The following is a 24782-nucleotide window of genomic DNA, read 5'->3' on the forward strand; positions in this document are numbered from 1 at the left end:
CCTCTTTCCAAGCACCTGAAAACTGTGCCCTCTTGTGTTAGCCATTTCAGCCCTGGGAAAATGCCTCTGACTATCCACATAATCAATGCCTCTCATCATCTTATACACCTCTATCAGGTCACCTCTCATCCTCCATTGCTCCAAGGAGAAAAGGCCGAGTTCACTCAACCTATTCCAATAAGGCATGCTCCCCAATCCTGGCAACATCTTTGTAAATCTCCTCTGCACCCTTTCTATGGTTTCTACGTCCTTCTTATAGTGAGGCGACCAGAACTGAGCACAATACTCCAAGTGGGATCTGACTAGGGTCCTACATAGCTGCGACATTACCTCTCAGTTCCTAAACTCAATCCCACAGTTGATGAAGGTCAATACACCATATGCTTTCTTAACCACAGAGTCAATCTGCATAACAGCTTTGAGTGTCCTATGGACTCGGACCCCAAGATCCCTCTGAATCTCCATACTGCCAAGAGCCTTACCAATAATGCTATATTCTGCCATCATATTTGACCTACCAAAATGAACCACCTCACACTTATATGGGTTGAACTCCATCTGCCACTTCTCAGCCCAGTTTTGCATCCTATCGATGTCCCGTCGTAACCTCTGACAGCCCTTCACATTATCCACAACACCCCCAGCCTATGTGTCATCAGCAGATTTACTAACCCATCCCTCCACTTCCTTATCCAGGTCATTTATAAAAATCACGAAGATTTTTTAAATTAACTTGCTTGCACATAGATGACCACTAAGTGCTGGGTGACAGGTAAATCCCATGGACAGTAATTAAATGGGAATTGACTTCCACTGATTAACATACACAGAAGGGAGAACAGACCGCGAGGATTGTAAGGAGATGGCTGTTAGCCCACGGCGATGGGGTGTTGAGAGAAGGGTGAGGATTTTAAAGCTGAACCTTAGAGTAGGAGCCAATGTTTAGTGAGAAGAACTCTTCTCAGTAGAAAGAAGTCATCCACCTGGAACTCTGTACGGTCTCCACAGATGGTGCCTGATCCACTGAGTATTTCCAGCAATTTTGATTGCTGTTAGAGGACAAACGTGTTCTTAGACATTGAAACAAGTGAAAGCCACGAATGTCCAACCGCTCATAACGATAAACACGGAACGTATGACTGAGCGCTCACCGACCGCGCATGCGCGCAGACCCGTCCGGGCCGTTCCAACCCACGTGACGGTTCGGTGCACGCAAAGCCGCGGCGTGTGACGTCATGGGGTCATGTCCGTTGGTAACCATGCTGTGAAGCTGGCAGCGGGAAGTTTGCGGAGTCTGGATAGAAGAGGCGTACGCATGGAGTACGGAGCTGGCGAGGAGAGTCGAGCAGCGGCCATGGAGGAGAAGGCAACAATAGCAGCGGCGGCGACGAACGCCGGTGTCAGTGAGGATGATGATGACAAGGAGGAGGCCGCCTCAGAACCGGGGTCAACTGTGGCTTGTGCTGACGGAGCGGCGAAGTTGACGGAAGGACCTGGACAGACACGGCGTAAATTCTCGGGGAGCCTCTTCATTTGCTCTTTTGGCTGCGGAGCCACGTTTTCCAAGAACTGGCGGCTAGAAGCTCATCTATGCAGGCACACGGGGGAGGTAGGAGCGGCGTTTGCTCGGTCTGGTTTGGATGTCTGCAGGGCAGTAGCAAGTCATTTGGAAAGAGTAGAAAAGCATGCAGAACATTACTCAGCGGGCTTCCTGTCATCGGCAGCACGGGAAGGGAAGAGAAGTCATGAATTGAGCCAGCGATTGGGCAGTAAACCTCTGGGGAGGTACTTTTTTTTGTACAATGGAAATAAACAAAAAGTAGCAGGTAGGTGAAGCAAATAGTTAAGAGAAATGACATTGATCTTTATAGAAAAGGGGTTGTTGTTTGGAAATAAGGAAGCATTGTTATATTTGTAGTGGATGTTCGTGAGGTTACACCTGAACAACTACTTGCCGTCCCCTTATATAAGAAGGCATAAAGTAGGACTGGAAGAAGTAACCTGATGAATTCCTGGCAAAAGTGGCATATTCTACCGAGAAAGACTAAAGACGTTGGCTGTGCATTCTTTGGCGCTCAGTAGAATGAGACTGATCTAATTAAAACCTGCAGAATTCCAAGGGGTTACAGTAGCATTGACATAAATTCTGGCACAGGAGAAGTTGAGGTCTGGAGTAGATCAGTCATTATATGGAAAGCTTGAGTTAGCTTGAGGGCCTGGTGGAAGATAGAATAGAAGTTACTAAACAGACAAATGAATGGAGAACAAAAGAATGACCTCATAAGCTTTGACTATTACAGAGTGGAACTGGGAATTGCCTTGATGGAGAGTTGTGCTTAGGGGATTTGAGGCTCTGAAGCCTGAGCCTGGGGTGGTCCAGGGTAGAATAAATGGGTAAGAAATGTCTGCTGGAAAAATTGTGCCCCTCTGGTATAGTGGTGAGACTGTGCAAAAGCTAGTCAGGGGATAAAGTGGTAGACAGCGAGAACAAGTTCAATAAATCAGGATAGCCAAGGGTGCAATAAAGGCAAAGGAAGGAATACTCATTAAACTGAACTAATCTTAATGCACAAGGAATAACAGTTAAGGCGGGCAAATTCAGAGCATGGATTGGCCCTAAGGACTAGGATGTTATCGCCATCGACAAAAACATGCTTGAGAAACGAGCAGGACTGGCAGCTCACTGTTCCAGGATCCACATGATGTGCATGTGACAAAATGAACTTAATCTTTAATGGATGCCACAGGCATGACAGAGGTACAAGAAAGGGGAAGCTGTTACATTCTCCCGTTTTCCATAAGAGAGAATGTAACAGCACTGTTTAGAGACGACATTCTTGGGGGATCGTCCAGTGAGTTCATATGGTTAGAACTTGGTATAAGGGGTCACGCTATTGGGTAATTGAATCCCCTTTCCATCCCTCCCAAAAAAAGTCAGTAGGGATTTGAGTGAGTGTTTTTAGAATAATATGGCTATATTTGTGGGAGATTTTATTTTCCCCAATATTAACTGTACTACTTAGACGAGTATTAAGATTCTGGACAGGCTGGAATTTGTGAAATATGTCTAACAAAGTTTCCTGAGTCAATACACAGGGGTCCTATTTGGAAGGGTGCAATTCTAGACCTTGGGGAATGAGGCAGGGCAAGAATCTGAAGTGGCAAGCAAAGCCGAGGTTATTGTTACTGAAATGTGTTGTGGCGGCAGTACAGGCATAACAAATTACTCTCAAGTTAGAATGAAAATAATGAATAGGGCAAAAGAGGAATAGTGAGGCAGTGTTCATGGGTTCGTTCATGGCCCGTCAGAGTTCTGCCAGAGGATAAGAAGCTATTCCTAAAATGTTGAATATGGGTCTTCAGGCTCTAGTACCCACCCCCTGTTAGTGGTAATGAGAAGAGGGCATGACCCTGATAGTGAGTGCCATTAATGATGGATGCTGCCTCCTTGGGGCACCCCTTAATGTGCTCGACGTCGGAGAGGCTTGCGTCTGTGATGGAAATGGCTGAGTCTGCATGGCTCTGAGATCCTGGCACCTCTGTACGAGATGGTGATGCAACCGGTCAGAATGCTCTCCGTTGTACATCTATAGAAATTTGCTTAATTTGGTGATGCGCCAAATCTCCTTAAGCTCCGAGTGAAGTATAGACACTGGCTGCTTTTGTCATGATTGCATCAATATGTTGGGCCAAGGATAGATCCTCTGAGGTTGACACCTAGGAACTTGAAACTGCTCACCCTTTCAGTCACTGTCTCCTCAACGAGGATTGGTGTTTGTTCTCCCAAATTCCCCTCCCTGAAGTTCAGGACTGATTGTGGACTTCAGGAACTGGAAATTGGGTGAGCCTGTTTGAAAGGAAAAGAAATACAAGCAGGATTCTTTCAAGTGTAATATCAAGAGTCCACAAGTAGCATGCTTCCGTTAAGGTGAAGGCTAAATCTGGCAAGTTTACAGAACTTTCGTTCGTGAGGAAAGATGTGGTTAAGTTGGTAAGTTCAGAAAAAGATTGAGGATGATGTCAGGCCTAGAGGGCTTGAGTTATAGGGAGAGGTTGGCCAGGTTAGGTCTTTATTCCTTGGAACGTAGATTGAAGGCTGATCTTGTAGAAATGTTTAAACTATGAACTGTGTAGATAAGGTGGATGGTTAAGTATTTTCCCTGTGGTAGGGGAGTCCAACACTTGGGGCCAGGTTTTATGTTGAGGGGGTAAATATTTAAAATACCTGAGGGGCAACTTTTTCATGTGGGGAGTGATCTGCATATAGAATAATCTGCAAGAGGAAGTGGTCAAGGCAAATGCAACAGTAGCATTAAAGGATAGGTACATACAGGGATGGTGCTTAGAGGGATATGGGCCAACTCCAGGAAATTGGATCCAGCTGGGTGGGCCCAGTGGTTAGCATATATTGGTAGGGTTGAGGAGCCTGTATCCGTACTATATTGCTCTATAGCTCTAAAATACAAACTTCGATCTTGGTTTTTTCCAGTCCTGATGAAGGGTTTTGGCCCAAAACGTCGACTGTACTTTTTTCCATAGATGCTGCCTGGCCTGCTGAGTTCTTCCAGCATTTTCTGTACGTTGCTTGAATCTTCAGCATCTGCGGATTTTCTCTTGTTTTTGATCTTGGTTTAACTGGGGGCATTTCTAGCTCAATCATAACAAAAGATAAGAGTGACAAGACAGGCTTAGAAATGGCCATGAGGAATGATGGTAAAATAGTGGTAGGTTGGTTTGGTGAACCTGTTGCAATTTTAGTTCTGCTGTGTAGCATACAATTACAAAGTACATAACTCTTAGGAGAAAGAGTTGGCCATTTGACCCTTTGAATTTGCTCCAGCATTGAGCAAATTCATGGCTGATCCTCTACCTCAATTTCTTTCTCTTATATTAACTTTACCATTCCCGTTTGAAAGAAGTCGGTGACTAGGTATTCATATCTCCCTCAGTAAAGAATGGGTCATTGAATGAAGAAATATCTCACTTCATCCTGGATGCCATCTGACACACTGCCTTTAGGATTTAGATATCTCAGCTGGAACAAGCCTCCTTGCATTGGCCCTTTTGAAATTTATAAGTTTCAGTGATGTTGCTCCTGTTCTCGAGAGAAGAGGCTAGCCTGCGCAGTCTTGCCTCAAACAGAAAAATCTGCCATCATAGGAAACAGTCCAAATCTTTCTTATACTCTTGATGGTAAATATATTGTTTTGAACTTAAGAAGTCCAATCAGTATTCTAAGTGTGATCTTGTCAAGGCCCAATATAATTGCTGCAACATCTTTGTTCTTGTACTCAAATCTAGCAGTAAAGGCCATGACACCGTCTATGTTCAGAATCAGGTTTATTATCACCAGCATGTGACATGAAATTTGTTAACTTAGCAGCAGCAGTTCAATGCAATGCATAATACAGTCGGCCCTCCTTATCTGCGGGGGATTGGTTCCGGGACCCCCCGCAGACAGCAAAAAATGAGGATGCTCAATTCCCTTATTTAACCTGTCTCATTGCGGGTGGACTTTCCGTGGTGTTTCTGTTCCGTTGACGGAAAACGATCACGATTGAAAATAAAGTGGAAATAATAAAGCGATCGGAAAGAGGTGAAATGCCATCGGTCATTGGAAAAGCGTTAGGCTACTGTCGGTCAACGATCGGAACAATTTTAAAGAATAATGGAGCATGTGAAAGGCCCTACCCTGATGAAAGTTACAATTATTACTAAGCAACACAGTGGTTTAATTATTGAAATACATGCGTTTCTTAAGCGTTTTGTATGAATAGAAAGGTAAAATATATATTATATATTAAGACAAATGTTTGACTAACTGACGCTAAATAATACCGGATGTACCTGTTCCGACTTGTGTACAAATCCGACTTGAAGACTGCCTGTACTTTAAATCATCTCTAGATTACTGACAGTACTCAATACAATGTAAATGCTACGTAAATAGTTGTTATACTGTGTTATTTAGGGAATAATGACAAGAAAAAGAAGTCTGTACATGCTCAAATAATGAGTGCTAGAGAGAGAACTTCCGGTTTTCCCGGTCCGCGGTTGGTTGAATCTGCGCATGTAGAACCCGCGGATAAGGAGGGCCGACTGTAGAAAAAAATAAATGAAATAAAATAATAATTAAGTAAATCATTTACAGTATATGTATATTGAATAGATTAAAAACATGCAAAAACAAATACTGTATATTTTTAAAAAGTGAGGTAGTGTCCAAGGGTTCAATGTCCATTTAGGAATCGGATGGCAGAGGGGAAGAAGCTGTTGCGCTGAGTGAGTGCGCCTTCAGGCTTCTGTACCTACTACCTGATGGTAACAGTGAGACAAGGGCATGCCCTGGATGCTGGGGTCCTTAATAATGGACGCTGCCTTTCTGAGACACTGCTCCCTGAAGATGTCCTGGATACTTTGTAGGCTTGTACCCAAGATGGAGCTGACTAGATTTACAACCCTCTGCAGCTGCTTTTGGTCCTCAATAGCTCCCTCATTCAGAGAGTGATGCAGCCTGTCAGAATGCTCTCCACGGTACATCTATAGAAGTTTTTGAGTGTATTTGTTGACATGTCAAATCTCTTCAAACTCCTAATGAAGTATAGCCACTGACTTGCCTTCTTTATAACCACGTCAATATGTTGGAACCTGGTTAGATCCTCAGAGAGATCTTAACACCCAGGAACTTGAAACTACTCACTCACTCCACTTCTGATCCCTCTATAAGGATTGGTATGTGTTCCTTCGTCTTACCCTTTCTGAAGTCCACAATCAGCTCTTTCATCTTACTGACGTTGAGTGCCAGGTTGTTGCTGCGACACCACACCACTAGTTGGCATATTTCACTCCTGTACGGCCTCTCATCACCACCTGAGATTCTACCAACAACGGATGTATCGTCAGCAAATTTATAGATGGTATTTGAGTTATGCCTAGCCACACAGTCATGTGTATAGAGAGAGTAGAGCAGTGGGCTAAGCACACACCCCTGAGGTGCACCTGCGTTGACGAGGAGGATATGTTATCACCAATCTGCACAGATTGTGGTCTTCTGGTTAGGAAGTCGAGGATCCAATTGCAGAGGAAGGTACAGAGGCCCAGGTTCTGCAACTCCTAATTCCTTTCTGCACGTACACATTAACTTTCAGTGTGTACAAAGGCATTTAATTCCCTTCTAAAGTAATTTTCCAACCTGTCACTAATATATGGTTTACTTTTCTATTGTGCATTGAAGTGCACACTCGCATCATACTTCCTCTGTCATACTTTTGTTTGCTCAATTAGCTTTTCTATATCTCCATGAAGCCTCTCTATAGCCTCATTACTTGAGATCTACCTAGTATGTACAATCAGAAAAATTGAAAATATGACACTTGGTCTCTGTAAAATTGTGATGAGCTGGACTGAGGAACTGTCGCCCCACTGGTCACAGCTTTCCAACATGGGAAGGATGAATTTGTTCTCATTCAAGAGAAAATCTGCAGGTGCTGGAAAACCAGGCAATGCACGCAAAATGCTGGAGGAACTCATCGGGCCAGGCAGGATCTATGGAGTGTAAACAGTTGATGTTTTGGGCTGAGAACCTTCATCAGAACTGGGGAAAAGACAAGAAGTCAGAGTAAGATGGTGGTTGAGGGGGGAGGGGAGGACGATATACAAGGAAGTAGGTGATGGGTGATGTGTGGGGGGGGTGAAGTAAAGAGCTGGGAAGTCGATTGGTGAGAGATACAGGGCTGGAGAACGGGAATCTGGTAGGAAAGGATAGAAAACCATGGAGGAAAGGGAAAGGGGAGGAGCAACAGAGGGACGTGATGGGCAGGTAAGGAGTTAAAGTGAGAGAGGGAAATGGGAATGGTGAGTGTTGTGGGGATTACCAAAAATTTGAGAAATCGATGTTCATGCCATCAGATTGGAGGTCACCCAGATGGAATACAAGGTGTTGCTCCTCCAACCTGAGTGTGTCCTCATCGTGGCAGTAGAGGAGGCTGTGGACTTGCATATGGGAAGTGGAATTAAAACAGTGGCCACTGGGAGATCCTGCTTTTTCTGGCAGACGAAGCGTCGGTGCTTGGCGAAGTGGTCTCCCAATTTACGCCGGGTCCCACTGATATACAAGAAGCCGCACCGGGAGCACTGGATACAGTAGACGACCCCCCAACAGACTTGCAGGTGAAGTGTCGCCTCTCCTGGAAAGAGTGCTTGGGGCTCTGAATGGTAGTGAGGGAGGAGGTGTCAGAGGAGTTCCAGCACTTGTTCCGCTTGCAAGGATAAGTGCCAGGAGGGGAGATCAGTGGGAGGGACAAATGGACAAGGGAGTCGTGTAGGGAGCGATCCTGCTGGAAAGTGGAGGAGAGGGAAAGATGTGCTTGGTGTGGGATCCAATTGGAGATGGCGGAAGTTACAAAGGACTATGTGCCGGACATGGAGGCTGATGGGGTGGTAAGTGAAGACAAGATTTTTCTTTTAAGTCTTTTGACTTGACTTTTTCCTTTCGTAATCTTATTCTGACTCAATCCTGTTATTCATTTTTTTGTTGGTATACAATTAATAAATTCCTTGGATTACAACATATCCCTTCTTCCTAATGTTAGAATAACATGTTAGTTCTTTCTTAAATCGCAAGTCACATTTTCTATCCTCAGATCTTCAGAAACCATTATAGAATTGATAAAATTTTCTGAGTTCTTTCAAAATTCTGTAATATAGATAACATGTCCTTGGACTTAATTAGGTTCCATTCTCACTAATGACTCTAATAAACATTTTAATTCTAATTTTCTTCAGTCCCTTAAATTCTTCAACACTGCATCTCTTTGTAGAGAAGTTGCATTAGATTAAACATTCAATTACTCTAGGACTAGAAAATTGCATTTTTTTTTGGTCAATCGTGGAGTAAACGTTAGGAAAATGTGTAGGAACATGTAATGGGGATTAAGATATGACCAACTGCATTAAATAGTAAAGCAGGCTCAAAAAACCATGGCATTTCCCTGCTATTTCTTATGTCAGTACTTCTGAATAGCAGGTGAAAATTGTTAAAATATAGTGACTTAGAAGTCACTAATAATCCTCTTTGAGATGATCCTTAGATGAAAGAGTGATGAACTGTTTTGGCAGGAGACACCAAGCCTTGAGCAGGATTGGGTAAAGAATGATTAGACCAATTGAATGTCATTATCTTCAAATATAAACTTGAGGGATCTTTGGCAGTTATATAATTGAGGGCTGCAGAAACAACAAGAATGGAAGAATAGGTGTTTTGCTGAAGATGAAGTTAGGGGGTGAAAGTAACTGAACAAAAAAAAGTCAGATTAAACAATTGAGAATTTGAAAGAGGGCTGTTGTATGTGAAGAATTCTCCAGGTAAAGCTTTTTTGACTTTATTGCCTGGGGATTGAAAACGGAGCTGGTAATGTCATAAAACAATGATCCTGATGCTTTTTTTTTCTCTCTCCTCCCCCCCCCAAAGAAACCATTTGCTTGTGAATATGAAGGTTGTAATAAAAGCTATTCTAGAAAAGGTCATCTTGCAAGGCACATTCTGATTCATAAAGGAGAAAAACCATTCAGGTCAGTGTATGTGTTAAGGTAATTTCTATTGTGGTATTCTTTAAAGTTGTAAAAGAAAAGTATTAAAGATTTGATATTATAACTTCTGTTAAATGTATACAAACCCTTGCCCAGAAGTTTGTTACAGGACTTGGAGTAGAAGATGTTCTCTGTGTTCTTGACTGTGTCTTGTTGGTTTCCTGCACTATTGCCCTAAGCTTGTCAAAATGCATAGTTTTGTAGCATCTTGATATTGCAAACACCACTACAACTTTAAAAAAAGGACAACAGATATTTTTCAATAAATGTTAAATTCTTAGTCTGAATATGGGCAAGTTATCAAGTCTGATTTGAGCAATCAATACAGATCTGACCGATTCAGGTTTCCTAAAACTTCTGCTTTATTTCTACATACAATGGATTCCAGTTAATTGGGCCACTTTGGGTCCAGTACATTTTGGCCCAATTAATTAGCCAAAATTTCATGGAAATGGGTAAAAGGTTAAAAAAGGACTACTGTTACTGTTTAACTGAGTAACAGTTTGTGTATTTAAATGAAATACAGAACAAAATAGAACACTACCAATACTTCTACAGTGCTTTCAAACTGGCCATTGGTTCCTAATAGTTATTGATGGAGGTATTCATCAGCTGTGTTCTTTTAATTGAGTGCAAATGAGTAAAATCAGCAGAGACACCTAGTGCAGATAATGGACTGCCTTCATACAATATTTTAGACAATTGCATCTTCTAAACCTTCATTTTCATTGTAACAGCCAAGATGATTGTCTATACTTTCATAATTCGTAACGTTGAAGTAATGAAATCATTTCATTTTCACTCCTGTCCGTTTCTGGTATCTACAAGGCTGAATCCTTGAAACTGTGGTCAGTGAAACAGATCTGAATTGTCTTGCTGCTTATTTCTAGCCAATGATTAATACAAACAAATGCAACTGACACTATTTTAAAAACTCTTCACTCTAAGCATGCAGTGTTACCCAACAGCCACACAAGTGCATGAGACTGACGCTGGCTAGAACCTGTTTGGCAACAGTCCTCTGCCCCAATTAAGTGCCATAGTGTCCCAAATAAAAGGCTTGCCCCAATTAAGTGATGACCCAATTAATTGGAATTCACTGTAGTCCAAAATCCATTTTTAATCATTTGAATACAATTTTGGGTTGATTTTTTGGGATATTTCAAGGAACAGTATTGTGAACCTGCAATTGGGCCAACATAAACTGTCTCAAATGCGTTAAAGTATTTTTTTAAAAATCAGTTTTAGAATAATAAACACTTGCACATGCTTGTAAACAATTAAAACACACCACCAAACTAAATTCAAATTAAAAAGTTTACAAGCCATTATTCCAGCAACTATTTCTTCCCATAATCTCAAAGGACTGCTGCACTTTCATGAAGTACAGTCGGCCCTCCTTATCCGCGAGGGATTGGTTCCGGGACCCCTCAGGGATACCAAAAAACGCGGATGCTCAAGTTCCTTATTAAACCTGTCTAAATACGTTGGACCTTAGGACCCAGCGGAACCCCGGACTTTATTTAACCTGTTTCAGTGCGGTGGACATTAGGACCCAGTGGCGGTGCTCTGAATCCGCAGTGTTTCTGTTCATGAAAGTAAACACGATCGCGATTTAAAATAAAGTGGAAATAATAAAGCGATCAGAAAGAGGTGAAACGCCATCGGTCATTGGAAAAGCATTAGACTACAGTCGGTCAACAAAAAGTGAGAAAGGCCCTGCCTGACTAAAGCTACAATTATTACTAAGCAACGCCGTGGTTTAATTATTGGGTTTTGGGTTTTTGTTCCTCCACATCAACCCGGCATGGATGGAGAGTGCGCTCAGGAGCGAGCTGTCACTGGATCGAGCTCAGGAATTTCCGTTCCGGAGCCCGGCACTGAAACATACATTTCTTAAGTGTTTTATATGCATAGAAAGGTAAAACATATACTATATACTAAGACAAACGTTTGACTAACTGACGCTAAATAATACCGGATGTACCTGTTCTGACTTAAGAGAACTTCCGGTTTTTTTTCCGATCCTGATTCACAATAACCTACACACATCCTCCTGTATACTTTAAATCATCTCCAGATTATCTATAATACCTAATACAATGTAAATACTATGTAAAAGAGTTATTATACTGCATTGTTTAGGGAATAACAACAAGGAAAAAAAAGTCTGTACATGTTCAAACAACAAATGCTGGAAGAGCACTTCCGGGTTTTCTCGATTCGTGGTTGGTTGAATTCGCACATGCGGAACTCGTAGATAACAAGGGCTGACTGTAAACTTGTCCTGTCCCTGGACAGTAGGAGGAAGGAAAAGACTATTTTTCACAGGTGTCTCGGGGTAGATCCTTAGACCCTTATCTGCTTTTGCTCGGGAATGTAATTTTTCCTGATGATATTTTTAAAAGCAGGCACAATGGACAGGGATAGAGAAATGTAAATGTTTAAGACTTCTACCATGGGTAATTATGCCCAACAATGCTGATCTAGATGCACTAGATTCTGTTATATCACAATCATACGATGTCCCTGAGTGATTAGTTTTGATTTAAGCATAATACCAGGGGAGTGCAGAAGTTTTACAACTGAAAATCAACATTAATCTTGGATATAGAATGGTGCAGGATCAAACAGTTGCCAAACTAAACTAATCCCTTCTCCCTGTACGTGATCCATATTCTGCTTGTTGGCTGCCACTGTCTTGTGCTTTTACTACTACCCCTAGCAGCATTTGCCCTGTTCATCCCTTAAAATTTCCTGCTCTTGCATTAAAGTTATGCCCTCTTGTATTCAATGTTTCTACTCGGGGCAGGGTGGGAGAGGAAAGGATTCTGGCAGTCTATCCTAGCTATGCCCCTCATAGTTTTACAAACTTCCATCAAGTATGGGAGATGATAAATTTTTCAAGAGCGAGTGAGTATTGCGTAGTGATCAAAAATGGAGCAAGAGTGTAAAATGATGGCTTTAGGAAGAGAACCAGAGACCTCAGGACCACAACAGCTGAAGATTTTTCCACCATGTGGAGTATGGAGAGATCATACAAACACTGGGTTGGTGTCAAAGTATGTGTGAATAAGCCAAAACACAAGGCTGCTGCCACTTCTACAAAGTAAGATAACAAAATTGATGGATTTTTGACACTGAAACGACCAATGTAGTAAGAATGAAATTGTTGGGAGGTTGGGAAACAGTTTAGAGTTTCCAGGCCAGAGGACTCAATTGGGCAGTTCTGGCAAAATTCATTCTCAAGTGAAGGATCATTGTATGACATGTTAAGATTATTTTTAGCTTTGAACTTTGCAGAATCTTTTAACAATCCTTCATCCTTTAACAATTAATGCCTTTCAGATGTACAGATGAAAGATGTAATCAAACATTCACAACAAAAGATAACTTAAAGAAGCATCTGTCAAGAAAGCATGACAACAAAGAGAAGCTTTATTTGGTAATTAATCCTCTATCCTTGACTGTTTCTTAAACTTTAAAATTACCAGTGTGTATTTAAATAGAAATCCTGAATAGAACATTCCAAACTGACAACAAATACTAGTTGTGTCTGTGTTGTTTGTTCTGAATGAGTTTGTTGAGCCACTTTTCCCCAAAGTAAAAGCAGGCAGAAAATTGAAGTGTTTTTGACAGTTATCCCCATCTTTTTCTGAAACTAAGTAAGTACACTTCTATGGGTGTTAGGCTGCTTTTATGTAGTAGTTCTATTTAGTTGATGCATGGATGAAAGAATGGAAAAATTAATAGCTGTTCTGGTGCGTCACTATTAAAGGCTATTGCATAGTGATCAAGAATGAATATCCTGGAAAATAGTTTTCTGGTCCATGGAGTTAATCTCTTGATCAGGCAAAAGGCCATTATTGGTTTATATCAACTTAAGAGGGCATTTTAAAAAGAGAACCTTGGGGAATATAGTATCTGAATGCCAAGGAGCTGAAAACTTGGCACAAATTTTCCAATAACTGCTGGAGTAGAGCTTGAACCCTCATGTATTAAATCATAAACTGTTGGAGTTGAGCTGACTAAATTTCCTGAAATATTGATTATATACAGTAAAAGATAACTTGTGTTTGCATACTGGTTGGTGGTATTTGAGCTGTTGCACTTCTACAAGAACAAATGTATAAGTCTGTCTTTCACCATGCAGTGTGACTTTGAAAGATGTGGTAGATCGTTCAAGAAGCATCAGCATCTCAAAGTTCATCAATATGAGCACACGCGTGTACCATCATTCAAGTGGGTATTAAGCTATGGTTAAATTTCACTTTTATTAAATACTGAAGAAATACTAATCATTATTTTCTTTTGCTAGGTGCAATTATGAAGGATGTGACAAACGGTTTTGCCTTCCAAGCAAGTTGAAGCGTCATGAGAAGGTACATGCAGGTGTGTCCTATATTCGAATATTTCTTCTCGTATCTAATTTAAGGAAAAGGGAATTTCTTCAACTAATTGTAATGTTTAGTGACATAACACTTCAGAAATAGGTTTATTATCACTGACATGTCAGGAGATTTGGTGTCCTGCAGCATTACAGTGCAGTACAGAAAAAATATTAGAAGTTAATATAAGAAACATTTAAAAAAAAAGGTAGAGCAGAGTGTAGTGTTCATGGTCTGTTCAGAAATCTGAGTGGTAGAGACTGTTGAGTGTGTGTTTGTTACATTGGTACTTCCATACTAGAAGGTGATGTAACCAGTCAGAGTGCTGTCCTTGGTCTGTCTGTAGGAATTTACTTGAGTATTTGGTGACATAAATCTCAAACACGTAATCAAATAGAGCCACACACATCAAAGTTCCTGGTGAACACAGCAGGCCAGGCAGCATCTCTAGGAAGAGGTACAGTCGGCGTTTCTGGCCGAGACCCTTCGTCAGGACTAACTGAAGGAAGAGCTAGTAAGAGATTTGAAAGTGGGAGGGGGAGGGGGAGATCCAAAATGATAGGAGAAGACAGAAGGGGGAGGGATGGAGCCAAGAGCTGGACAGGTGATTGGCAAAGGTATATGAGAGGTTCATGGGACAGGAGGCCCAGATAGAGCCCCTGGCATGCCTTCATGAATGCATTAATGTTGTGCCCAGGATAGCTCTTCAGCAATGTTAATACTTAGAACGTGAAGCTGCTCCCCCTTTGCACTGTTGACCCCTTGATGTGGACAGGTATAAATTCTCTTGACTTCCCCTTTCTGAAGTCTACAATCAGTTCTTTGGTCTTACTGATGTTGAGTGCAAAGTTGTTAACATACAAGGTGGCTTACTTCATAGACATAATTTTTTTTTAACCTAACTGTGTAGGATTATTTTGCTAGTTATAATTAGAATTATTCATTGTAGCTGTGGTACAATTGTACAAAGGACTAAAAGATTTCTACACCATCATGCTGTTTGACCAAACTCTCAAAATATTCGTAAGATTATTGCTCTTTAAAATACAAGATGATCAACAGCAGGTGGAAATGCAGATAGATGCGAGGGAGATACTTAATAGTTTACAGTCCATAAGTTAGAATACATATGTAAACGTATCCATCACCATCATCATGTTGCAATTATAATTCAAAGGCTGGAGGAATTGTGTTCACTTTGTAGTGATTTATTGTTCAAAATTCAGAATATATCAGAAATAACATGGTCTGTTCAATAAGAGTCTGTGAGTCTACAAGAGACATAGTTTTCAACATAATAAGGAATTGTTAAATATTGCTGCATTAATTGATTCTTTGATTTTTGTTGCTTCCAATTGATTCTAAATTTATGTACAAGGAAATAGAAATTTCAGTTATTAACAATAGATAGACATACTTTATTGATCCTGAGGGAAATTGGGTTTCGTTACAGCTGCACCAACCAAGAATAGAGCATAAATATAGCAATACAAAAACCACAAACAATCAAACAACAATATGCAAACTATGCCAGATGTAAATAAGTCCAGGACCAGCTTATTGGCTCAGGGTGTCTGACCCTCCACTCAAGGACCTGCAAAGTTTGATGTCCACAGGCAGGAATGCCCAGTGTTGTATTTCGGTGGAATATGGCTGGAGTCCAACAGCAAAAAGTTCAATATCCGGGCTACAAACACGTTCCTCGATCGTAATATGACCAGGATTGCATCATCCGTTGTTAACCAGAACAGCAAGCCCCCAACTCCTTTACGCTTACTGCTGTCAGTGCACTTCCGGTCAGCCCGAACTGTCTGGAAGCCCTCCATGTAAAAGTTTTGGTCGGGTATGTCCTCGTGCAGCCACGTTTCAGTAAAACACATAACACTTCTCTCCCGAAATGTTCTCTGACTCACGGCTAGTGCCGTCAACTCGTCCATTTTATTACCCACCAAACTCCTCTTCTCCATAAGTCTCTGTTGTCTCGACCCGGTCCTCCTCCCTTGCCTTTGTGAACCCCCTCTGCATCCTCTGTGTGTTTTCCTCCAGATTTCAGCAGGGGTGTCTGCCGCTCTGTTCGCTAAACCGGCCGGCATAAGCGCAATCAGCTGGTTCCTGGAATAAACAATGTGACCATACTGCTGCCCCGCTAATGAGACGTGTCCGAATGTAACTATTTCCAGCGCTAAAAACCCAAATAAAACTCTCCACCAGCACGTTAGAGAGGGTGCAGCTTCGACTTGTTTCCGTGGAAAAAAAAAACAAATAACGTAAGTTATAACAAAGTGTAAAGTAATTGCTTTAGTGTAGGTATTTGTAGGGAAATTAAAGGTATCTACATAATTTGAGATGAGAATTTTATTTTCATAGTAAAATAAAGTGTACTGTGAACTTTAAAGTAAATTTCGGTTGATAATTTTGGGTCTTTTGAAATATTTTCAGGGACTAGATTGAAACGGCATGTAAACAGAAAGTGTTGGCTACAAACACCAAGTCAGGCAATAGTTTGTGGAATATCTGACCCAGGTGTTTCTAGCACTCAGATCTTTTCTTTACTGCTGGAAGTTTAAAATCTTCAATTTTATTTACCTGAGACTGTACGTTTGCCAGCAAGATGGTCAGTATTGATAGCCAAAAGCCACGCTTCCTTAGATGAACTCTTAAAACAGAGTGGCATCCTCTCTTTTGCTGTCTTAAAGGGGAACTGTGCCAGTGACAAAAGTCCATTTGAGTTCTGTGTACTTTAAGTTGCAATAGATTATTTAATCGCCTTAAAACGATGTTACTAACTGTACAGACATTAGATGTAGTTGTGGTTCTAAGCTGTAGCAGATTAAAATGGGAATATTTAATGGTTTCTGTCAGAGCTGCTTGCACGAGTAGCCTTCTTGATGGTACCCCTGAAGTGGAAAAAGTTGAGCAGAAATTTAAATAGATTGTAATACAGCGATAAGTATATAGTTCTAAGTAAAATTTATTATCAGAGTACATACATGTCACCACATACAACCCTGAGATATGTTCTTTGCGGGCATACTTGGCACACCTATAGAACAGTAAAATTGTAAACATCAGGAACTCTAAACTGTAAACAATCTGTGCAAATGCAGCTATAAATAAATAGCAATAAATAATGAATATGAAATAACAATATGACATCCATCAATATAACAATACAACAGGGTCCTTAAGTGAGTGTAGTTATCCCCTTTTGTACAAGAGCCTGATGATTGAGGATAATAACTTCTTGAACCTGGTGGTGTGAGTCCTCAGGCAATTGTACTTTCTACCCGATGGCAGCAGTGAGAAAAGAGCATGGCCTGGTAGGGGGGGGAGGGGACGAGGATCTTTGATGGATGCTGCTCTTCTAAGGCAATATTTCATGTAGATGTGCTCAGTGGTGGGAGGGTTTTACCCAGGAGGTACTGGGTGGAATCCACTATCTTTTGTAGGATTTTCTGCTCAAAGGCATTGGTGTACCCGTACCAGGCCATAATGTAGCCAGTCAGCACACTTTCCACCACACATCTATATAAGTTTGCCAAGGTTTTCAATGACATGCTGAACCTCTGCAGACTCCTGAGGAAGTAGAGGTGCTATCATGCTTTCTTTGCAATAATATTACTCAGAGAGTGGTTGGTGCGTGGAATGCACTGCCTGAGTCAGTGGTGGAGACAGATACACTAGCGAAATTTAAGAGACTACTAGACAAGTATATGGAGGAATTTAAGGTGGGAGGGTTATATGGGAGGCAGGGTTTAAGGGTCGGCACAATATTGTGGGCCGACAGGCCTGTACTGTGCTATACTGTTCTATGTTATATATTTATATGATGTGTCCAGGACAGTTCCTGTGTGATATTGACACCCAGGAACTTGAAGTTGCTGACCCTCTCCACCTCTGATCTCTGATAATTACTGGCCCATGGACCTCGTTTCCCTCTCCTGAAGTCAACAATCATTTCCTAGATCTTACTGATATTGAGTCAGAGGTTGTTGTTATTACACCACTCAGCCTAGGTTTCAATCTCCCTCCTGTATGCTGATTCATCAAGCTTAGTAGGAGTAGTATAATCTCGCCATGTAGAGTATAAGCAGCTTTTATATTCCTAAATTCTACAAATATGTCCTTGCCAATAAGTCAGCTCCATCTTTGGTACTAGCCTACAAAGTACCCGGGACATCTTTAGGGAGTGATGTCTCAGAAAGGCAGCGTCCATTATTAAGGACCTCCAGCTCCCAGGGCATGCCCTTTTCTCACTGTTACCAACTGGTAGGAGGTACAGAAGCCTGAAGGCACACACTCAGCGATTCAAGAACAGCTTCTTTTCCTCTGCCATCTGATTCCTAAATGGACATTGAATCTTTGGACACTACCCCACTTTTTGTAAATATACAGTTTTTGCGTGTTTTAATCTATTCAATACATGTAATTGATTTACTTGTTTATTATTATTATTTTTCTCTGGTAGATTGTGTATTGCATTGAACTGCTGCTGCTAAGTTAACAAATTTCACGTCACATACTGGTGATAATGAACCTGATTTTGATAAGCTGTCTAAGATGCCTTCTCCATTAAATCCAATACTCTTGCAAGGAGATTTACTGGTTTTATTAAAATATCATCAGCAACTAAGTTTGAATAAAATTAGATAATCTTTAAATGGGACCAGGTCATTTTGCTACACAAGATTTGTGTTAGACCAGCATTGTCAAAAGAATGATTTTAAAATAGAAAATTACAATTATTTTAATGAAGAAATATTTCATTGTATAGAATAAAGTTTTACCTTGTCTGTAGGCACACTTTTCATTCGGATTTTTTTTCTCTAAGTCAGTGATGGTTAAACTGAAATCTTTTATCACACTGGCAGCAGCAATGAAAAATATTAATCTTTGTAATTATTTGTAGTTGCAAGTTTTATCAGTTGAGATTAATTTCATCTTCAGGTTATGCATGCAAAGTGGAAAGTTGTTCATTTATTGGAAAAACGTGGACAGAGTTACTTAGCCACAAGCAGAAGCAACACAAAGGTAATCATATGAGTATCAACTAATTAGCTTTCATTTTATAGACATGTATATATTATTTGTATTGTATAATCTGCATTGCCTTCTATTTAATACAAGTAGGGTATGAAGTTGATTCTCTGCTGAGTGTTGCAATAGTCTGATTTTTTCCTCGACTCTGGCCATGTGGAATAATTAACTGAAATAAGTAAGAAATAATTGAAGTCTGCAGTAGAGATGTTGGAAGTACTATTGGTTAACGTGTAATAACATGGCAGAGTGTGTTCCTCAAACATGCTATGAGCCTCTATAACAATGCTGTCGGCCATTAACAGATGTGATGAATTATTAGTGTCTGGTAACTGAAAGCTTGGGGTCATCCTTTAGACTCAACATGGGAGTTATGCAAAGAAGTCACCCAATCCGTGTTTAGTTTGTTTAGTTTCTCCAATGTAGAGGTGACTACATTGTCAATATCAAATGTAATATCTTTCTGGTCTAAGTGTTACTGTCCTATTATTTGCCTGATCAAGAAACATTGTACAGTGGATTCCGGTTAATTGTGACACATCGGGACCAGTATGTTTTGGCCCAATTAAGCAGCTGCCAAATTAGCTGAAGTTTTATGGGAATGGCTAAAAAGGAATAAAAAAGACAAACTGAATAGCATTTTATATATTTAAATACAGTACAAATTAAAATACTAATAAAGCTGTATTAGTTCCTAATGAATATTGACAGAGAAATTGATCCAGTGTATGCTGTAGTATTTTGACTAAATGAACAAAATCAGCGCAGGCACCTAGTGCAGGTAATAGACTTCCTTTATACACTGCTTTTGACAATTGCATTGTAACATTCAAGATGATTGTCAATATCTTCAAATACTTTGTAGTTTCTAACTTGTTGAAGTAGTGAAATTGTTTCATCTTCACTTCTAGCTGTTTCTGGCATCTTCAAGCCTGAATGCTTGAAACTGCAGCAAGCAAGACAGTTTGAATTGTATTACTGCTTATTTCTCACCAGCACTCAGCGACAAGAGTCCCCACATTTTGAACCCACGCAACTGACGCTATTGGAAAAACTATTTGCTTTAAGCATAGTGTAGTGCCTAATGGCCGCACAAGTGCACATGACTAACGCTAGTTAGAAACTGTTCAACAGCAGTCTCCCGTCCCAATTAAGTGGCATAGTGTCCCAAATAAATGAAGGGAACCTGGCAATTTTCTGGATTAGCTTTTGCTCTTTGAGAGCTGTCACAAGGAAGCCGCTGTCCTGATTAACTGGAATCCACCACTGTATTTCAATTTATTAACTATGAAGCTAAAGCTTAGACAACTTAAGATCATAGGATATCACAAATTAGGTGAGTTAAATAAACTAATTTTGTTTATCCAGTTTCTAATTTCAGCCTTTAAACCATACTCTCACCATGATGCATTTGGAAAGAACATTGCAAGGTGAGAACATGGTATAAAGGACTGTATTTATAAATCATCACTTTAAAATGTCTTCGGAAAGGATCATGGAAAACTATGTGCAGCATGCTTCTTCAGATAATATGAAATAACAATACAACTAATGTCTCGAACAGATAAAAGGCCATTATTGGTTTGTTTAAAAGGGCATTTTAAAAAGAGAACCTTGGGTGAGAGGCAGGAGCATATTCATTCAAGGGCTTTGTCTGCTGTGGTAGGGCGAAAGCCACCTTTTCAGGAAGGAAACTATTTCAGAGGAATTTGTATTGGAATAAATATAGATGTGAGAAACTGGTAAAATGAATAAACGGCTTAAAGGAGTCTGGTTGGGAATGTGTATAGTTGAGATAATTGTGGGCTTGTAATGGATTTTTGTCACAATTCTGTTGCTGCTTGATCAACGCACAGAGCTCCATAGGAAAAGTAATGAATTTTCCATTTGCTAATAAATAGTAACGGAAGCATCAATGTACTAGAGCAGGGGTTCCCAACATGAAGTCCTTGGACCCCTTGGTTAATGATAGGGTTCCATGGCATAAAAAAGGTTGGGCAAACCCTGTACTAGAGAGTTGAGGGAGGAAGCCTGAGTAAGAATTGAAACTAGACAGCTGTGTTCACTCTCATGTTCCTGAGCTACAATTTATCACAACAGCCTGGCCTCACTGTATTAGATCCCTTCCTCCCATACATCCCTCCTGCAAACTCTGCAACTTAAAACTACAGGCTGCCTTTGGATAATGGATGTGTTCTGTTTCTAGAGACCTCGATAAGTCAAATTTTATCCACCGCAGGAAAGTGCATAAAAATCACTTTAAATAGAAATCATACCTCCATGGTATTGTAATGAATGCCATCAAAAGCACCTAAGACTGATAAAGAACAATTACAAAATTGTTGGATGAAATTCGTTCTTCCAATTGTAGAAGTGAATATATGGTATGTTGGGAGTTTTCTTTCTAATATTGTGGAGCTTGTTTGTATGTAGGACCATTCATGGGTCCAGCATTCTTAACCTGAGGACAGCTTGTAACTTGTCCTTTTCCCAGTTTTGATGAAGGACTCGACCTGAAATCTTTCACGTCCGCGGATTCAGCCTTACCTGTTGAAAGCTCCAGCATTATCTATTTTTATTTCAGATTTCCAGCATTTTTTGTTTTGAATTTCAGTTATTACAAAATCTTAATGGTTTTATTGGAAAGGTATTCTTTAAAATATTTTGAAGGGAAACAATACATAGTTTCAGAATTTGTTGATTATAGACCACTTTCATTAAGATAAAGCATTATGCCGCTACTTTATGTACGTTTGCATATCAATTAGCTCGCTAGAATAACTCATCCACGTGAAATGTAGAACAGTAAGTGCTCAATTAAATGCAAGAATGACAATTTTGTATGTATTTATTTTTAGAACCCTTTATTTGTAGTGAGTGCGGTAAGAAATTTAAACGGAAAGACACTCTTCAAGCACACCTTAAAATTCATGCTGAAGAAAGGGAAGTCTTTCGATGTCCCAGAGAGGGTTGTGAGAGAACTTATACCACATCATTCAACCTGCAAAGCCATATTCTCTCATTTCATGAGCAACAGCGGAATTTTGTTTGTGAACATTCTGACTGTAAGAAAGCTTTTTCCATGAAAGTAAGTTTTTTTACATTAATTTAAAAATATATCCATTCATACTGTCCTTTTTGCTTGTCTACACTCTAATTTGCTTGCATTATGTCTTTATACTAATATGCCTTGCCTTGGTCACATTGCCTGTCTAACTATCTCTTAAATGTAGAGATTGTATCTGAGTCCACCAGGGACTGAATGATTCTGATTGCCTGTGTCTCTTGCATTCCTCTATCAGATCATCCCTGGGTCTTTCACACCAGGTGAAATCAGCCTGTCTGATTTCTCTCCATACTAAAGTGCTCCTGTCCAGGCTGCATCCTAGTGAATGTCCTCTGCACTCTCCAGTGCAATCTCATTTTTGTAGTGTGGTAATCAGTCATGCAATGTGTATGATATTCCCTCTGGTTTGGAATGTAATACTGTATCCATATTTTATACTGTACAGTGGCCCAACCTAATAATGAAGGCAAGCATGCCACATGCCACCATCATTCGATCTGTCTGTATTGCCACTTGAGAACTGGGTTTCTCTATTCATCAACATTACTAGCCATTTAATGTATGTGATACCCCCATTTGACTTGTCAAAATGCATGATCTTGCACTTGTCTGGACTGAATACCATCTGCCAGTAATCTGCAAAACTTTGCACCTTCCCATATCCTATTATGGGATTGGAAAACTTTCGTCATACCTACAGCACCACCACATTTGTTTCCCTAATCATACCATGTTTGCCTTTCATTCTTATTGGAACGTGCTGGCGTTGAACCCTTGCCATCTTTTATACTACTTGCAATTGGCAAGGTTCTACCTTCAAAATATCGGTATCCAGTTTACTTCTGCCAGATCCCCTCTTGTGCTATCAAAATTGGCTTTGCCCCAAATTAGGACTTTTAACTCAACGCTAGCCTTATCCCTTTCAGTGCATCCCTTGTAAGTTAATTATATTACCGTACCCAAAGTGTTTCTTCACTGCCACTTTCAGCAACTGACCCATTGCATTTTTTAAGATGTCACTAGTTGGACAATCTATATTTGTATGTAGTAGAAACCTTTAATTGTTAATGCTGAAAATGATTCTATATAGCAGCTTAACTCTTGATGTGAACATTAGTATTGCTTAATGTTAGTTCTGCTTTAAAAGTAGTTGTAGGCTTTAGAGTCTCAGTGCAGAGTCTGCAAAATGTATAAAATGTTGATGTTTGGCTATTTTATAAATGTGGCAAATCCCCTTTAATTTCCATACATGCTTTGAATAGATCAATGGTGTAAGATACTTAAAATAATACCACTTTTTCTCTTGCAGCAAAGTTTGGACCGCCATTCTGTTGTCCATGATCCTAAAAAACAGAAATTAAAGGTACACATTGCAGTTTACATTTTTATTCAGTAGTGTGTTTTGTAAATATATTGGGAACTAAGAAGTAACTGCATGCAGGTAATTTTGTGTTTAATTGAAATTTTGTACAAATGGTGATTCATTCATCCTTAGAGCTTGTGAACACCAATTTTCACCACTGTAGTTGAGTAAAGGAAGAGAGATCTAATGCCTCATTGTATTTGTGAAAGAGCCATCAATGAGATGTGTATGTCCTGAGCAAGTAACACTTGAATTTTCAGTGTTTTAGTTAACATAGAAAAACCTACAGCATAATACAGGCCCTTCAGCCCACAATGCTGTGCTGAACATGCACTTACTTTAGAAATTACCTAGGGTGACCCATATCCCTCTATTTCTCTAAGTTCTTGCAGAACACTCAATTTTTGTCTCACGACAACTGAAATTTCAACATAGTTGGTCACTGGCTTTATGTAAAATGACTTCAAAATTTTCAGCCTAATCAAATTGCAGTTTCCTTCACCAGAATTGCAATTGTATTTATGCATTTTCACTGAGGACCTAAAACTTCATTATCTAATTGACAGACCCTTGGTCTCTGCTATTTCTATTTACACTAACATTAAATTTACTGATAATAACTTGGTGTGGCAGAGTTGTAAAAAATCTTCATCTGGTAAAGCTTAGGGCAAAATGACCTTTCACTCCTCATTTTGGGATACTAGAGGTCTTTTTTTTTCAAAATAAGAATGTTTTAAGCATCCATTTGCATTTGATGCATGCAGCACAATGGCTAGAACAATCTCTGAGAAGAAAACTGTTTAATAGAATGAAGTTTGCATCGTCTCCCACAGGCAAAACAGCGACGTCCTAAGCGTAGTCTTGCATCTCGTCTTACTGGATATATTCCTCCCAGGAACCAGCCTGCTGTGGCCATGATGACTTTATCTGAAATGCTTGAAAAGGCCAAGATGTCAGAAATAAAGAACAAAACTGAGCTGATGGAGCCTTTGGTAGCTAATGTTCACAATATTACAATGAAAGAAACATTAGACTTTAAATGTATGTCACATTGATATGTGTACTATATCGTATTTCAAAGTGTTTTAACTTCTGCAACGGGGTGTTGAGATTGTGAAGACTAAAGATCGGCTTCGAGGCACTCTATCCATGGAAGAACCTTGAACATTTTCAATGTAATGCTGGTGATATTTGGATTTACTTTTAAAATAATGTGAATTTTGATTCATTATTTTTCCTCCCTCTCATGCATGTGCTGCCTAGCATCATCTATTTCCTTCAGTTGGCTATTTTGGAAAATCTGGTTTTGCCATAATACCTCTTTCTATTCCAACAAACA

The 24782-nt window shown here is 40.1% G+C and overlaps 2 protein-coding genes across 2 annotated transcripts; one reads left to right on the top strand and one right to left on the bottom strand.

The window, feature by feature from the left end:
• The first annotated feature begins 1113 nt into the window (after window positions 1-1113).
• Window positions 1114-24513, top strand: LOC134349630 (transcription factor IIIA-like). Its single transcript, XM_063054237.1, has 9 exons — window positions 1114-1609; window positions 9470-9570; window positions 12937-13033; window positions 13742-13830; window positions 13907-13980; window positions 18924-19007; window positions 21872-22101; window positions 23390-23443; window positions 24277-24513. The coding sequence occupies exons 1-9, from the start codon at window positions 1244-1246 to the stop codon at window positions 24496-24498; spliced, it is 1317 nt and encodes a 438-aa protein (XP_062910307.1). The 5' UTR covers window positions 1114-1243; the 3' UTR covers window positions 24499-24513.
• LOC134349633 (uncharacterized) lies at window positions 15494-18821 on the bottom strand. Its single transcript, XM_063054240.1, has 2 exons — window positions 16563-18821; window positions 15494-16212 (listed from the first exon to the last, which is right to left on the bottom strand). Exons 1-2 carry the CDS (start codon window positions 16648-16650, stop codon window positions 15563-15565), a joined length of 738 nt encoding a protein of 245 aa, XP_062910310.1. The 5' UTR covers window positions 16651-18821; the 3' UTR covers window positions 15494-15562.
• Window positions 24514-24782: the final 269 nt, after the last annotated feature.

This window comes from Mobula hypostoma, chromosome 7, assembly GCF_963921235.1.
Source record: "Mobula hypostoma chromosome 7, sMobHyp1.1, whole genome shotgun sequence".
Lineage (NCBI taxonomy): Eukaryota > Metazoa > Chordata > Chondrichthyes > Myliobatiformes > Myliobatidae > Mobula > Mobula hypostoma.